The following is a 16,682-nucleotide window of genomic DNA, read 5'->3' as shown; positions in this document are numbered from 1 at the left end:
TGGCGGATGTCCCCTCAGCACATTAGCGACCGGGGCTTCAAGGCCACATTCTGTGCTAACGGGAGGTTCACTGACAGCAAAATCTCAAGGAGGAGATCCTCAATAAAATGGGCTATTCTAATCGCTAAGTGGACCTTCAGGCTTCTCTCGATACAGTACCATATGTACTATTATTTGAAAACTTGCTTTTCAAAAACTTGCCGGAGATTTTATGTCAACACTTGGAAAAGCAATGACTGCACCAATAGACTTCTACTCGAGTGCTCGCGTAAAAATACTACATACGTCTTCAGCCACAGCTGTCGAAAGCACAATTTGGGAATTTCCAAATGAGCACGAGAAGGAAATGGAACACGAGAGCAACGAGAGGCGACGAGAAACTTATCGAGGTGTATTACATGCTGCTGACGGTTTCATGCTTTTGTGATACTTGTTATATTTTGTGATACCAACAATGGAAACAGCCCTATTGAGAAAATCTGTATGATGTCATCTCCCTTTAAATAGAGATTGACAGATTCTTTGCGTGTTTTAGTTACAGTGGCTCGCTTTGGCTGCCCCGTAGATAGCGCACAGAATATACAAAGGATGTATGGATCCGCATACACCTTTAGATCTGGCATTGCAGAGTTATCTCCTAGGCTTTCGTTCTGTCTGTTTCGCTCATTAACTCTTATGACTTGCGGTCGTCATGCCGTCATAAGCTCAGCATAAATGCTCAAGACAACATGTATCAACTGGCCCACCGAGCTGCGTTACTCAACTATTACGAATCTGCCGAAAGTTTGTGAGTTGTCAACAGTCAGAGTATTCGATTTCTTTTGTCCTAGGGCCAAATTGACAAAACGTTTCGTTCGTAAGTGTTCTTTGCCATTGGCTGATCACCGCCTTCGCAATGACCAGCATCAAGATTGGCCACTGGAAAATGCTCTTGCGAACAATTCTAGCGTAAGAACTTTTTGTGAAGGTGGCCCTATTGGAAAATCATATATACCCCGTACCATAATCCTGTTTGTTCCGGGCCCTGGTCATTACAAAAGATAAGCACCTGTATTCGCAAAAAACTCTTACGCTATATTTGTTCGTAAGAGGAAATTCCAGCCAATCCTGGTGTTGGACTTATTATTAGCAGATGTGGCTTGTCAATTGCAGAGAACACTTACGAGTGAAAAGCTTTGAGAATTCGGCCACCATTCCGAAGTAACAATTTGCTTTGTTCTAGCTACGTCCAAATCTGTTGTAAGAGTAATCGCTCTTATTTCATTTATGATGGCAGTCATGTTTTCTTCATACAATAGTTGTGAGCCAACATGAAACCGAAAATGTCTTTGATGAAAGCAAGTATTGCAAGAACGGAAGGATCAGCCAAGACATGATGGCAATTTTTTATTTGATGCGTGCTTATGACATGGATTGCATGTACTGATCTCTAAGCTGCCGGCGAAGATATTTTCCCGATTCCGACTTCGGTAATTCCTCCATAAATTGTACGCCGCCGTGGAGATGCTTGTGTGGCGCTGAAGTTTCTGGGGAAAAAAGGAGACACAAGAAAATGCATTGCGAGTATTAATTATTATTTTTATCATACCCGTTTACATGTTTACAATGTCATTTAAACCTGGAGTTAAAGCTGGTAGCATTCAAACAACGTGCGCAAGCTCCGTAGTTGTTAATCTATAAAATTATCCACCTCTCGAAACTTTATTGCAACTGGACTGTGAAGCTTTGTGCAAACCTTTCGTAATATTACCTAATGACTCGGATCACTCTTATTGTGATACAACAACTCAGTCAACGTTTATTGTCGTCGATATAGCCTTGCGAATGTGAAAAAAAAAGACAGAGAGCTTCTCTATATCCAGTACTTGACAAAACACTTTCCTCATTTTCATAATAATTATGCTTAGCTGTCAGGCAGCATATGTATAATTACCCCAATTAGAGCGGCGCTTGTTATAAAGAAGTTTTTCCACACAGCTTTCCAGCGTCTATAATTCCGTACACAGTGAAAATTTCACCAGGGACTACAATAACCACCGATTATTGACGAGAATACAAAGTCAGATTGCTTTGAAGGTATCTTTAAACCTGAAAAAACGCTCATAATATCGAAATATCTTTTCGTACCTAGCAGAGATTACGAAGCTGACTGTAAAATCGCTTAAAGTTTAGTATATTCCACAAAAGTATGTGCATGATTACCTACGGAAATGAAAGGGTTCACAGCATCAATCACTATATGAAGTTTTCGCTGCTATTGGCCCGCCGCGGTGGCTCAGTCAGCTAAGGCATTGCAGTGCTGAGCGTGAGATCGCGGGATTGAATCCCGGCCACGGCGGCCGCATTTGGATATAGCGAGTTTGAATCGGAGTGACAATCATGATCAGGCCCGTGTAAAGTCCGCACTAAATCCACATCAATGGAGGGTGAGTCTTCTTTTTTTAATAGCGTTGTTGTTGCCGTTGCCTCAAAACATGGCTCGTCTTGCGTTTAATATCGCACCGTCTTCTTCTTCATTCTTCTTCCTGCCGTTGGCAGTAACATACGACGTGGTATTATAATTTTGTCTGTACGCTTTTCATCGGATGCCCATTGACGATGCTGACTCGTCAAAGCCAAGCCTGTGCTCTCTTTGAGTCTAACAAATCCACATCCAAGCAGCCCCCGCCTTTGTCTTGCCAAACCAGAAGGCCACTACACCCTCCACATCCGAGAACGGTGACACCAATGCCACTGACGACTACTTTCTGGTTGCCCTGCTCGACGTTGCTTCCGACAAAGTCCACAGGCGCGCGCCGCAGCACGGTTATATCCTTGCTGCTCTGCTTGAATATTCGTGCAGTCGGAGGATAAGAATAATGAGAAAAATAAGAGAGAGGAAGAAACGTTCAACTCTTTGTTCACTGCTCAGCTCTTGTAACGCATCGTGTGTATGAAAACGAGTTGTGGAGCCATGACGACGCCCGTCGTGTGAACTCTATGCGTAGGACACGTACCGGCGACCATTTCGCTGAGCTGAGTCGCCACCTCGTGCGCGGGCATGGCAAGCGCCTCGTCGGTGAGCACGACGAAGGCTCTGGGCGCCTCGCCCATCTGTCGGTGCGGCACGCCGGCCACGGCCACCTGGCGCACGAATGGATGGCGCATGAGTAGGTCCTCGAGCTCAGCCGGCGCCACCTGCTGGTCCATGCACTTGATCAGGTCCTTAACGCGGTCCACGATGTACAGCTGCCCCATCGCGTCGTAGTGGCCCACGTCGCCTGCGTGCATAGCACTCGCGTGCTCAAGTACTCGCGGCAAACGCGCTGCTGATGCGTCGTGCAAAGACGAAGGCAACTCACTGTTGTTTGACGATAGGCATAACGCTGATCTATATCGCAACAAGTTATGCAGGTAACTAATGCCATTTATAGAGCTGCTGGTAAGGAAATTGCTTAAGCAAGTTTTGTCCGCGGGGTCTTCGTGCCCGCGGTCGATGTTTAAGCGACAGACAGAGGAAATGTACCAGTTCCAATGGAATTTTTAGGCACCATTTCTATCGTTTCTGGTTATGCGAGTACAGTATTTTCACGTGTACCTCAACGCACGCCTCTAGAGTCGGTATCATTAATCATACAATTTTCTTCTTTAAGGTCGTTTATGGTACCACACATTTTCCGAATTCGCTTAATCATGTTCAACTACGCGTGAAGCAAATATATTTCAGACACAGCCTCGTTGCAGTAGTGAGTGTCCCATGGCTCGACTTCAAAAAAGCAGTACTGTGTGTGCTGCTTATATCGACGTATTCCAGAGTTCATTTCGTGTGTTCTACAGCATAGTGTCGATAATTCCAGCTTTTTCTCATTCCCATTTCTCACTGCTATTGTTATACGTTTTATATACATAGCTTTGTACGCTTTATATGAATGTGACATTTGTGTAGCCCTCTACAACCGTCCAAGAAAATGTTATAAAACCCTTAAAGGATGGCATCTGCCGATTTCAGTTCAATGTCCCACAAGAATGGAACAAACGTTTACAGCAATTCACATAAACGTTGAAGAAAAAATAGCGAAATCTTCTACTCAAATGAAATGTGCAAGACGGTGGCAAAGAGCTTTTATAGGCACACTCTACATTTGTTTAGTAACTATTCCGTATTATCTGTTCATATCTTCTAGCAAATGGGGTGAACCTCCTGAAACGTACATAATGAGTGGGCGATTGGCTGATGCATCGTGCTTGAACAAAAATGAGCCAATACACAGCCTCTATTAGTAGCTGTAACATGTTATTCCCCTTCCTGTGGCAGTGAAAATCGGAGTCAGTTTATTTTTATTTTATTAACGTGGTTCCACTATTGTTGCACCGTTGCTGTCCGCGAGTCCCGTGTAAACGCGAATATCACGTTCCACGCCTGATGCGCTCTTGCATATGGTTGCATCTATACTGTTCGTTTATTACTCATTGAAATACTTGTAAAAGTACAAAAAATTGGTCAAAGAATAATAACAGTTAGAATTCACTTGCGAGAAATAATGCGTGCCGAACTGGGTCAGCTTTCCACAGTTCGCAGCACCTGAATTTCCGTTCCGTGTCGTTGTGCGCTGAAGATACCTGGGCCCGAATTCACAAAAACTTCTTATGCTAGAATTTTTTGTAAGAAAGAATTTTAGCCAATCCGGATGCCCGACATATCATTAGCGAAGGCGTCGAGTCAATGGCAACGCAAACTTACGAAAGAAAAGCTTTGTGAATCTCGCCCCTGATAAGTTGCTGCTTTTGACAACACGATGTCGCCATAAGTCTGGTACTTATGCTCATAAAAAACTTCTTTCAATACTTCCTGAGGAAAAATTGATGAGTTTAATAAGCATTATTTTTTACGAACTGCCTATGTTTTCTATTGTTTGTTTTAATGATGTATTTAGTACCAGAAAGAAACTTACAGGTGTCGTTAATGCTAAGCTAGGTCTTTGTGGATTATTTAGATGAAAGGTTGCTTGAGTTGTTGTGCGACATACACACACACACACACACACACACACACACACACACACACACACACACACACACACACACACACACACACATATATATATATATATATATATATATATATATACAGGGTGTATCAGCGAACACTTTCAAAATTTATTTAAGGTTGCCTGTGGCAGATAGCCCCATTCTAGTTACCGAGCTGGTCTACTCGAAGAGGCGGACATCGCTTGCACAAAAATTGAAATGCATAATCGACTAGTTAACAAAAATTCACTAATTAAGTTTTTAAATAATTACCTGATGGCCCATATTGCAATTTACAAATTGTAGCCATGGAGCTCACGAGGCTGATCCACTTAAAACTAATTCTCACGATGACACCAGTTTCGAGATATGAATTCCCGAACTTTGCGGAGAAATGCATTGGCGTTCCAGCAAATTTTGAGCTTCAATGCATGAAGTGACGTTTTCTTAAGAACCTAACTGGGCCGCTATTTTGTAGCGATGCCTTTAAAGTAATAATGCTGTTCGCGCTTATCGCGCTTTGTCAGTGGTCAGAGCGATGGTCCGCTCACGATATCAACGTTGATAACGCGAGCGGACCGTCACTCCGACCACTGACAAAGCGCGATAAGCGCGAAAAGGCATTATGACATTAAAGGCATCGCTACAAAATACCGGCCCTGGAACGCCAATGCATTTCTCCGCAAAGTTCTGGAATTATCTCGAAACTGGTGTCATCCCGAGAATTCGTTCCAAGTGGATGCGCCTTGCGGCTACAATTTGTAAATAGCAATATGGGCCATCAGGAAATTAGTTAAAAACTTAATTAGTGAATTTCTGTTAATTATTTGATTATGGTTATCAATTTCTTGTGCAAGTAATGTCCGCCTCTTCGAGTAGACCAGCTCATCAACTAGAATTGTGCTATCTGCCACAGGCAACCTTTAAGAATTTTTGAAAGTGTTCGCTGAAACACCCTGTATATATATATATATATATATATATATATATATATATATATATATATTGTTACGCGCAGAAGAGACCATTTGTAAACCTTACAGATGAAGGGGACCGTTTATTTTAGGTCGCGAAGGTGAGCGCAAGAGCGGCTGGCTGGTTGATGCACTCAGCGTCGTCGTCTTCCTCTTTTCCAACCCGGGACCGCAAGCACGTTTACCGGTCTTCGTTTTCCTCCTGCGTAACATTCGTCTCGTCGCAGACGAAGCCCGCCGGGCGAGTCAATTCATTTGTCTTGAAGTGAAGAGTTTCAAGCGGGCGACATGGACGACTTGGGTCTTGGCAGATCTTCTACCACTCGCCATGAGGTGAGCTATGTTATAGGTGACTTCCGTGAGTCTCTTAATAATCACAAACGGGCCATCGTAGGTGGCCAAAAGCTTTTGGCATAACCCGCGTTTCCGTACTGGAGTCCACAGCCAGACTAAATCACCAGGGCGATAGATTACCGGACGGTGGCGAATGCCGTAGCGTGCTTTTGATCTGTCCTGCGATGCCAAAGTGCGCAAACGAGCAATACGACGAGCTTCTTCGGCAAGGCAGAGAGTCTCGGCGACAGTGGGATTTTCGTGACTGCAGAAAGGAAAAACAGTGTCGATTTTGTACCGGGGTGGCCGTGCGTACAGTAGGAAGAAAGGGCTATACCCGGTTATGCTTGGCGGTGTTGAACGCGTACGTGATAAAAGGCAGTACGTCATCCCAGTTCTTCTGGTCGGATGAAACATACATAGATAGCATGTTTACAATTGTTCGGTTGGTGCGCTCCGTAAGCCCATTCGTTTGTGGATGGTATGGTGTCGAGTGACGCAAGTGGGATTCACACAAACGAAACAGCTCCTCCACGACATCCGCTGTGAATTGTCGTCCATGGTCGCTGATGATCACGCAAGGCGGACCATGCAGCAGGATGACATATTTCAGCAGGAATGTTGAAACGTCATTGGCAGTTGCGGAGGGCACGGCCACCGTCTCGCAGTAGCGTGTAAGGTAGTCTACGCAAACAACTATCCAACGATTTCCCTTGGCTGATTTCGAAAAAGGGCCCACGAAGTCAATGCCCACTTGTTGGAAAGGCGTGCTTGGAGGCGGGATCGGCTGTATACATATAGGAGACCAGCTGGAGCAGTAAATGGCCGTTTGTGGCGCTGACATTGTATGCAGCTAGTCACATACGTCTCAACAGATTGTCGCATTCCAGGCAAATAAAAGCGTTCCTGAATCCGATAGAGCGCTCTCGCCGAACCTAAATGGCCAGACGTAGGGTCGTCATGCACAGCACTCAGAATCGCTATGCGAAGGTTCTCCGGCACAACTAGCAGAAAACGTGCGCCAGTGCTGGAAAAGTTCTTGTACAGGAGTCCATCACGTATACAGAAATCGTTTGGTGTCGTCAAGGTTGTCGTAGCGGTGAAAAGCGGTGTTAATTTAGCGTCTTTTCACTGTTCGGCTTTGAAACAGTCGAAGTCTGGAAAACTCTGTGAAACAGAAGCCACAAGGTGATCGAAGTCGTCGGCGTCACAGTCTGTGGCGTTAAGTGGCATACGGGAGAGGCAGTCCGCATCAGCGTGTCGTCGACCGCTCTTATAAGAAACGGTGAAGCTGTATTCTTGCAGTCGGAGCGCCCAGCGCGCAAGGCGGCCACAAGGGTCACGGAGATTTACAAGCCAACACAATGAGTGGTGGTCGGTGACAACTGTAAAGGGGCGCCCATATAGGTAAGAACGAAACCGTTGAACTGCAAATATTACCGCGAGGCATTCTTTTTCCGTGACAGTGTAATTCTGCTCGGGCCTACTTAATGAGCGACTTGCATATGCGATCACGTGTTTGAGGGCACCGTAGCGTTGAACTAGGACGCGCCAATACCAGTGCCACTGGCATCCGTATGGAGTTCCGTCTGAGCTGAAGGACTGAATTGTTGAAGAACAGGTCGCGACGTCAGCAGAAACTTCAACTGACGAAAAGAAGAGTCGCACTCTGGAGTCCACTCAAAGGGGATATCCTTTCGTAGCAGGCATGTAAGCGGATACGCGACGTCGGCGAATTTAGGAATAAAGCGGCGGAAATAGGAACAAAGCCCCAGAAAACTACGGAGCTCCTTGACAGAGCGCGGTGCACTGAACGCTTCAACGGCTGCTGTCTTCTGGGGATCAGGGCGGACACCATCCTTATCGAAGAGATGTCCAAGCACAAGGGTTTGGCGGTCTCCGAAGTGACATTTCTTGGAGTTTAAAACTAGGCCAGCGTTCCTGATGCAGTTCAGGACAATATCCAGACGTGAGTTGTGTTCGCCGAAGGTGCGGCCAAAGATGACGACGTCGTCGAGGTAACACATGCAGATGTTCCACTTTAAGCCGCGCAAAATAGCGTCCATAAATCTCTCGAATGTTGCCGGAGCGTTGCACAGTCCGAATGGCATCACAATAAATTCGAAGAGCCCGTCAGAGGTTATGAAAGCAGTCTTTTCCTTGTCCTCAGGATGCATCGGAATTTGCCAGTAGCCGGATCGTAAGTTTACTGAGGAAAAGTAAGAGGCGGAATGAAGGCAGTCTATTGCGTCATCAATACGTGGGAGTGGGTACACGTCCTTTTTTGTTAGAGCATTCAGCCGGCGATATTCGACGCAAAATCTCCAAGATCCATCTTTCTTTTTAACAAGAATCACTGGAGTTGCCCACGGACTCGCCGACTCTTGTATGACTCCCTTTTTCATCATTTCGTGCACTTGTTCGTTGATAATCTGGCGCTCTGATGGTGAAACGCGATATGGCTTTTGTCTAATCGAATTTGTCGAACCCGTGTTGATGGTATGGCGTATTCGAGACGCGGGAATTGCAGGCATTTTGTCCTTCTGCGCAAAGTCGAATACCGAAACGTGCTTCGAAAGCACACCCACTAACGTTCGGCGTTCACTTGTGCTGAGCGATTTGTTTACCATCGCCAAAAGGGCCGTTTCCGAACTGTGGCCATCAGGTTCTTCCGGCACTTCTGTAAGTTCAGCCACTGATAAGGACGCGTGTTCCCTAACGAAGGCTAATTTCAAGCCGTTTCGTAGTATAACGGGCTCCTGAGAACAGTTTACGGTCCATAAGCCAGCGCGTCCGCCTTTGATCGACACCACACAATGTGGCACCAGCACATTCTTCTTCACACAGTTAATGTGCATCGGTTCTACGGTAGCATCGAAGCTGTCGGAATTGGCGCCACAACAGACAACGGGAACACAAACGGTAGATGATGCAGGTATGACCGTATCACCACAAACACGCAGTGTAGTTTCGCGATCTACAGGGTTCTCAAGGAGTGCTGACGGAATCTTACCACTTACGAATACCTTCCCTGTGCGGCAGTCGACAGTGGCACTACACTCTCGCAAGAAATCCATGCCGAGAATAACATCATGGGTCGACCGAGGAATAATTACGAACTCTGTGGGAATAACATGGCCTCCCAAAGAGACGTCAGCACTACACACACCAACAGGTCGCAACGGCTCGCCACTCACTCCACAGAACTTTAAATATTCGTCCCATTTAAACAACACCTTTCGCCCTAACACGTCTTTAAAAGAGACACTCATGACCGAAATTGTTGCGCCTGTGTCCACCAGAGCCATCACAGGCACATTATCTACAAAAACGCGCACTTTGTTTTTAAGCATCAACACATGAGATATTTCTGTCAGTAACCTCCATCGGCCGCGCTAGCTAGTTTTCCGGTGACGAAGGGGACGTGGTGCGACGCAGCGGTGAGGGAGAACGGTGAGCACGACGTTGCGGTGGTGGTGTCAAACTCCTGTCAGATGCTGGGGAGCGATTCTGGGAGCTGCTTGGCCAATACTTGTCGCCAGATGATACGTGTGCTGGTCACGGGACACCGTGGCGTGGTTCGGAGGGCCGTGGAAACTTTGAGGGCTGGCCATACCACGTGGTCATACGCTCGTTGCAAAACCGCGATATATGACCCGGAACACCGCAAGAGTAAAACATCAGGAGAGGTCGAAACCTTGATTGTTCGTCGATGAACCGGATATTATCATTTTCCCTTGTGTATAGTGGGTTGGTTCATGGCATGTGTCACGACGATACATCGGGGATCGAGAAGGCGTGCGCTGAGCGCGTCGGTCATAGCGCGGAGTCGGAGGGCGTGTTGTCATCAGAAACTGTGGGGCTGCGCTGTATTCTACAGCCGCTGCGCTAACCATCGGTTGCCAAGGGGCCGAATGGGGCGCAGTCATAGCCTAACGTGACGTGTACACGCCATGGTGGTCAGCAGTTGAACGCGACATCTCTTCGCGGCGGGAAAGTTCCTCGCGGGCTATCTGCCGTGTGGTCTAAGGAAGGTCAAGACAAGGACTCATGTCCACACTGGCAACCGTCCTAACGTTTGCCAACCGACCAAACTTGGGCGTAATCCGACGCATCTTGAGCGTTTCAAATGTTCTGCAATGCCGAATGACGTCGGACACAGAACTGAGGCTTTCCTTTCCAATTAGAAAATTATACACATCCTCAGCCACTCCTTTCAGCAAATGTCCGACTTTATCTTCTTCCGACATGCGAGCACTGACCACCTTGCACAGCTTTAACACTTCTTCGATATATGCGGTGCATGTCTCACCTGGTAGCTGCGCCCGTTGCGACAGTGTCTGTGCAGCACGCTTCTTTTTGGCGACTGAGTCCCCAAAACACGCCTTTAACTCATCTACAAAACGTTCCCACGTCGTAAGCACGTCCTCGTGGTTCTCGTACCACACGAGTGCGGTGTCGGTGAGGGAGAACACCACATTGGTGAGCTGAGCGGTTGAATCCCACCCGTTGGACCTGCTCACTCGTTTGTAGTGGACGAGCCACTCGTCGGCATCTTCTCCCGCTTTTCCTCCGAAGGTGGGTTGAACTCGGTGGTACTGCAGCGGACTGCTTGGCGCTGCCCTCGGCGCGGCTCCTTCTTCAGGCATGTCAAAGACGGTCACGGCAGATGGCGCGAGGCCGGCAAGTCGACGGCTTCGACGAAGCTGCAGCAGTGATGATTCGGTTGTTGCGAGCGCTTACCCAGCACCTACACCACTTTGTTACGCGCACAGGAGACCGTTTGTAAACCTTACAGATGAAGGGGACCGTTTATTTTAGGTCGCGAAGGTGAGCGCAAGAGCGGCTGGCTGGTTGATGCACTCAGCGTCGTCCTCTTCCTCTTTTCCAACCCGGGACCGCAAGCACGTTCACCGGTCTGTGTTCCTCACGCGTAACTATATATATATATATATATATATATATATATATATATATACGTGTTGATTCTGTGCGCCCATACATGTGGCGAACTACTTTGATATCTGTTCAACCGAACGCTGTGTGACGGAGATCTCCCCAATTTATTTCTTGTTTTTTGGCAAGTTCTACCCGCGCGCACAGTTTTCTCGGCCGTGCGCAGGTACACTACATTGTGCCAGCGGTGAAAGGGCAACATTAGCCGGTGTGAACGCGACTGTTGACCACAACAATCGACGTCGAGGCTTGCATCTACGTGTTAACAATGCTGAATACGTTGTCACTTTGTAGCATCTTCTTTGGAAGTTATCATTCATATTTTATTCACTTTTTGAGCAAATACTTTTGCCAGCCTCACGACGACACCCAAGACGGTAATTTCAGCGATGTACAGGGTCGACCACATCTAAGGTGAACACCTCATTAGTATTCAAGACATCATAGAAGCGGATGTTCAGTACATAATTCGAAAAATCATTATTGTGTTTATCGACACCATGATTACACATCGTATAACGAACATTTCACTCGTGAAGTAGAATAAACGCTGTAGTTTTACCGGCTTGCATGAATACTAATGAGGTGTTCACCTTGATGTGGTCGACCATGTACAGTTAGGGAGGAAATGACGTAAGCCCACCTGTGTGATACCAGCCGTCCGCGTCGATAGCGTTCTCGGTGGCCTCCGGTTTGTTCAGGTATCCCAGCATCATTTGGGGCCCGCGAACCAAGATCTCGCCATCTTTATCAGCAGCCAGCGGCTTTCCGGTATCGAGGTCTAGAACCTGCAGGATGCGCGATCGCGTTCACACGTGCACGTACGAAAGAACGACAGTTGTGTGATGCTCACAATGGAAGCACAAGGACAAACTGAGTTATTTTGAGGTAGTACCTTAGCGTAGGCCCCAGCGCTGCGTCATACAGAAAGTTTCAACACCATTCAATGAATACAAGGCCCTGTCATAATTAAAACGGTTAATTAAATGCTTTACAGCTAACCGCGAAGCGTACAGTTTATTGTTGACAGAAAAGTACGACACGTGTCAAGCAATATTTAGTGATTCTGTAGCTCTTGTGTCCCAATGGGACATACCCTTTCTAGAGGATTGGCCAAGAATGGGCACACCCCCAGTGGCACATACCGAATGGCTAAATCGCTGAAAGTAAACTAAATCAAGCTATTTGTGAAATATAATTACCCATTCTATTAACAGATCCAGGTGCTTTAGAGATGTCTGTGAGCCAACATAATATGTTCAGGTTTTATGTAGGAAACTATATTTCGGTTACGCAGAAAGGAGCTGGAAATACGTGGTCAGCATGCAATATTTATATGAACCACTTCGTGGGTGCCTTCATATATAGCTAGTCTACAAATATATTCGGCAAGACAGCAGCCACGGTCAGGAAAGTGAGGGAGTGTTCGCAAAGAAAGATTCCTTTTGAAAGACGAAAGTGTATCGTTTGCACTCATGTAATTGTTCGATTTCGCGTTCAGACGCGAGTCGTCAAAATACAGCGGCTCATTCCCAGTATTTGATATGTGACAGGTATAGTAAAATTGAGAACTGAATAAACTTAATAACCCAAGTGGTCACATCACATAATTCCTTAATTAAACGCCGTGTGGAGCTCATGCTTAAAGCGCTAACAAGCGTAGTACACAAAGGATAAATATAGAGTGATTTAAGTACGTATGGTGTACGTTTCTCTGTATTCCCTTCTGGCCAGATATGTAACTGTGTGTTATGACGCATCAACAGGCCCAGATAGTTTCAGTGTTATACTCATAAATCATTCTAGCGATTCCCTGATGAACATTACTGTTGAAATATATTTTGTTGCGTCAGTGGCATTACGTTAGCCAGTGTTCACTGCACTATGTAAACCAGGGCCCACATTCACAAAGCGTCCCTTAAGCATGTTCCGTCAGCCATATTGAACATCCAATATAGATGACGACCGTCTATCAGGAGAGCGCTATCACGACCGTTGGGAGCCCGATCGCCAACCTATGAGAAAATGCTCCTACGCGAGAGAGCATTTGTTAACACGATGCCTTGGTTTGCTCATAAGGTGCAGTGCTGGACTGTTTACGACGATGTTCAACACCTCTGCGATTGAAGCTACCCATTAATTTTATTTAGTTGCAACTATAGTAACTTTGGTATCACTGCACTGATAAGCATGCACACTAACGCTTACCGGCATGACGTGCTAACAAAGGCATTATAACGTCCCTGCACACAAACAACTGAACCAGGCGATCTCTGATTACACACCTCTGCAATTGAAGCTACCCATTAATTTTATTTAGTTGGAACTATAGTAACTTTGGTATCACTGCACTGATAAGCATGCACACTAACGCTTACCGGCATGATGTGCTAACAATGGCATTATAACGTCACTGAACCAGGCGATATCTGATTACACACCTCTGCGATTGAAGCTACCCATTAATTTTATTTAGTTGGAACTATAGTAACTTTGGTATCACTGCACTGATAAGCATGCACACTAACGCTTACCGGCATGATGTGCTAACAATGGCATTATAACGTCACTGAACCAGGCGATCTCTGATTACACACCTCTGCGATTGAAGCTACCCATTAATTTTATTTAGTTTGAACTATAGTAACTTTGGTATCACTGCACTGATAAGCATGCACACTAACGCTTACCGGCATGATGTGCTTACGACGGCACTATAACGTCCCTGCACACAAACAACTGAACCAGGCGATCTCTGATTACAATCCTTCAGCCTTCGCCAAACATCCAGCTCTTGCGTTTCCTTATTTATCTTGCAGTTGGCAATATTTAAAAAAGAAAACGCTGTCCGCTACTTATTGTCTCTAGGAAGTAAATAAAACACACATTACTACAAATTTCTACACCGGAAGGTTGTCTCACAATGATAACGTGCGCGCCGATAGAAATCCGTGTCAATAATAACATGACATCATTGTATGTGTGATGTACGTTAAACAGTCCTACAACTGGTTAGACAATTACTTGGGTTTCTATGCTCGCAACAATTCAATGGACAGACTAGGTATAATATTAATGCTTGAGATGACTTACTGAATTTCTTGACTACAATGAATGCATCGAATAGTCGTTTTTTTTTTCCTTTTTTTTTTTTCAACGCACCTTTACTTCAGTCAGTGGCATTGGATATCCAACAGTCTCCGACGAGATATGGTGCAAAGGTGTTACGCTGACCATGCCGCTCATCTCTGTCATTCCGTACACTGCGCGAACAAGAACAGCAAAACAGGGCTCACGTTCATTCCAGCACGTGCAAACAGCAGAAGTCGGGCAGTAGACACGCACCTGGCGTCGAAGAAAAGTATTTCGCGTTCCATACTGCCCCTTATAGTGTTTGAGCGCCGCAGACGCTCGTGGTATAAGTGTGGCTCTGGAGGATTTGGAAGTTTCACAGTGCCTACTTTCAAGGAACCACTATTTGAGCTGCCATTCACCCTTCCGCGCGAACAACGGCATTTCTCGCGCTTATTGCGGCTGATATGCCTTTAAACATCTATTTCATTTACCCCCTCTGTTAACTACCAGATTTAGAGGAGCTGTTTTATTTCCTAACTAGTACCCCCCCCCCCCCCCCCTGTCTGCTGGCTGTTACGTGTTATCGGTTTTTACCATTTTCCAAGTGGACATCACGATGGGTTGATAATATTCCGGGAGCTTTGTCGCCTGCCTATGGAAGTAGACCCACCACCTCTTAGGAAGAAGGAATTTTTGCCATTGTTCTGGCCTATTTTTCTCACGGACGGTTGTCTAGCGATGGTGTTAATGACTTGTATTGAGCAGGATTCGGAAAATATACTATCGCGTAACATGAGCAGCCTGCGAAGTTCCGGCACTTTAGAAACGTTTTTTCTTTCTCTATTTCACCTACTCTATGTCAGATTCTTTATTTCAGATAAGGAGTCGGCGCTACAATACTAACAAATTATAAATATAACTGAATTCCCCTTTCTCAAATGCTGGTTGTTGTGATTACAGAAATTACATTGACAGGCTAACGCCCCCTGCACAAAATTCTGTACATACATTATGAACAGAAACCAACTCACCCAAGTTGTCGTACTGCTGCACAAACCAACATTAGCTGAACCTCTCAACTTGTTTATGAAATTGGAAGCAATAGTCGGTCCTATATTACCAGCATACGCAGCTATACGTTTTATAAAGGTCAATGTTGACGTTCCATTGCATGCAAATCGGTCAGTAGCTCTTAGCATCATTAAGTATAACTCCGTTATTTGCCTAAAATTAGTCGTAATTAACACACTCAACACCCTTGTGTGCCGTTTCCTGCGTTTCAGTCCTTCATTGCCTTTCGACGATACACTTGCACAAAGACGCACACAATTTCATATATCAACATTAAAGCCCACACTGGCTGATTTTATTTTGTTGGAGAGAGGAGCAAGTTCACAGGTACATTCGCGAACAAGCAAATAAAGAGGGCGTCGCATTATATTGTGTTTCCCTAGCCGAGTATTACATGCGGTGCGTATGCTGGGCCACGTCCGATCCGACATTCCTGCAATAATTAGAGGAGAGGAAAATAAAGAATGAGAAGAATACCTGCGTCAGCGATAGGCGTTCAAGACGTCAACGCAAGACATCTGGGCCATGCAGTTTTTTCTTTACTCGGCTCGCATCCTCTCTCTCACCTCCCATCTCCTTGATCATTGCAAATGTACTCGCGCGGAACCAGGTGCAGTTCATGCAAAGCGCGTGATGGTTGGCCAGTCACTCAAAAGCATGGTGTGTCTTTTTTCTATCCCCTCTAGTGCTCATTCAGCCTTTGACAAAAACCCCCTCCAATGGCGACTTTCTTACTCTTCAATGCCATAACGCGCCTCTGAGTGCCATATAGAAAGGGTAAAAAAATGAAAAAAGACCTGGAATGTATCGCAGTGCGAGATTAATGCCGTAACAAAGGCAAACAAAAAAAGGGTTTGGTGCTTCTCCTGTAAAGCTATGGCACATGCATGTGTGCTGCCAATCACACCTGTGCCGCGAGTCACGCGTGGTCTCCTGTACCAGGAGGGGAAGTAGGCATAACCAAACGGCTGCAACGGTGGTTTTGCTGCGAATGAGGAGAACCGCGCCCCCATTTCCAACTGTCACATCAGCAACTGCCTCTTTCCGTTGCCAAGCGTAGTACACGGTGTTTATTCTGCTCACCGGATAAATGTGTGCAGAATCGGCTCTAAGGGCAGAAATGTGCCTGTCTGAATCACGTAAGGGGTCAATCCGCGTGCATATGGTAAGGTGACCCGCCATGACCTTGGTCCTTGGCAAGATGCAACTGAGTGCAGTTTGCCGTCAGTTGTGAACTGTTGCAGTGACTGGCCCGCCCCGACGAGA

The 16,682-nt window shown here is 46.0% G+C and overlaps 1 protein-coding gene across 1 annotated transcript in view; it reads right to left on the bottom strand.

Moving 5' to 3' along the window:
• Positions 1-1,387: 1,387 nt before the first annotated feature.
• The window catches only part of LOC119435952 (uncharacterized), a 42,138-nt gene continuing 26,843 nt past the window's right edge, over positions 1,388-16,682 (bottom strand). The window contains exons 7-10 of the mRNA XM_049672965.1: positions 14,433-14,533; positions 11,914-12,058; positions 2,997-3,260; positions 1,388-1,526 (exon numbers count right to left, since the gene is read on the bottom strand). Coding sequence (XP_049528922.1) covers positions 1,402-1,526; positions 2,997-3,260; positions 11,914-12,058; positions 14,433-14,533 — 635 coding nt within the window. The 3' untranslated portion in view covers positions 1,388-1,401. The remainder of the gene's footprint in view (positions 1,527-2,996; positions 3,261-11,913; positions 12,059-14,432; positions 14,534-16,682) is intronic.

Source organism: Dermacentor silvarum, chromosome 1, assembly GCF_013339745.2.
Source record: "Dermacentor silvarum isolate Dsil-2018 chromosome 1, BIME_Dsil_1.4, whole genome shotgun sequence".
Classification (NCBI taxonomy): domain Eukaryota; kingdom Metazoa; phylum Arthropoda; class Arachnida; order Ixodida; family Ixodidae; genus Dermacentor; species Dermacentor silvarum.
The sequence above is the reverse complement of the archived record's forward strand: the minus strand, read 5'-3'. Positions and strand labels throughout refer to the sequence as shown.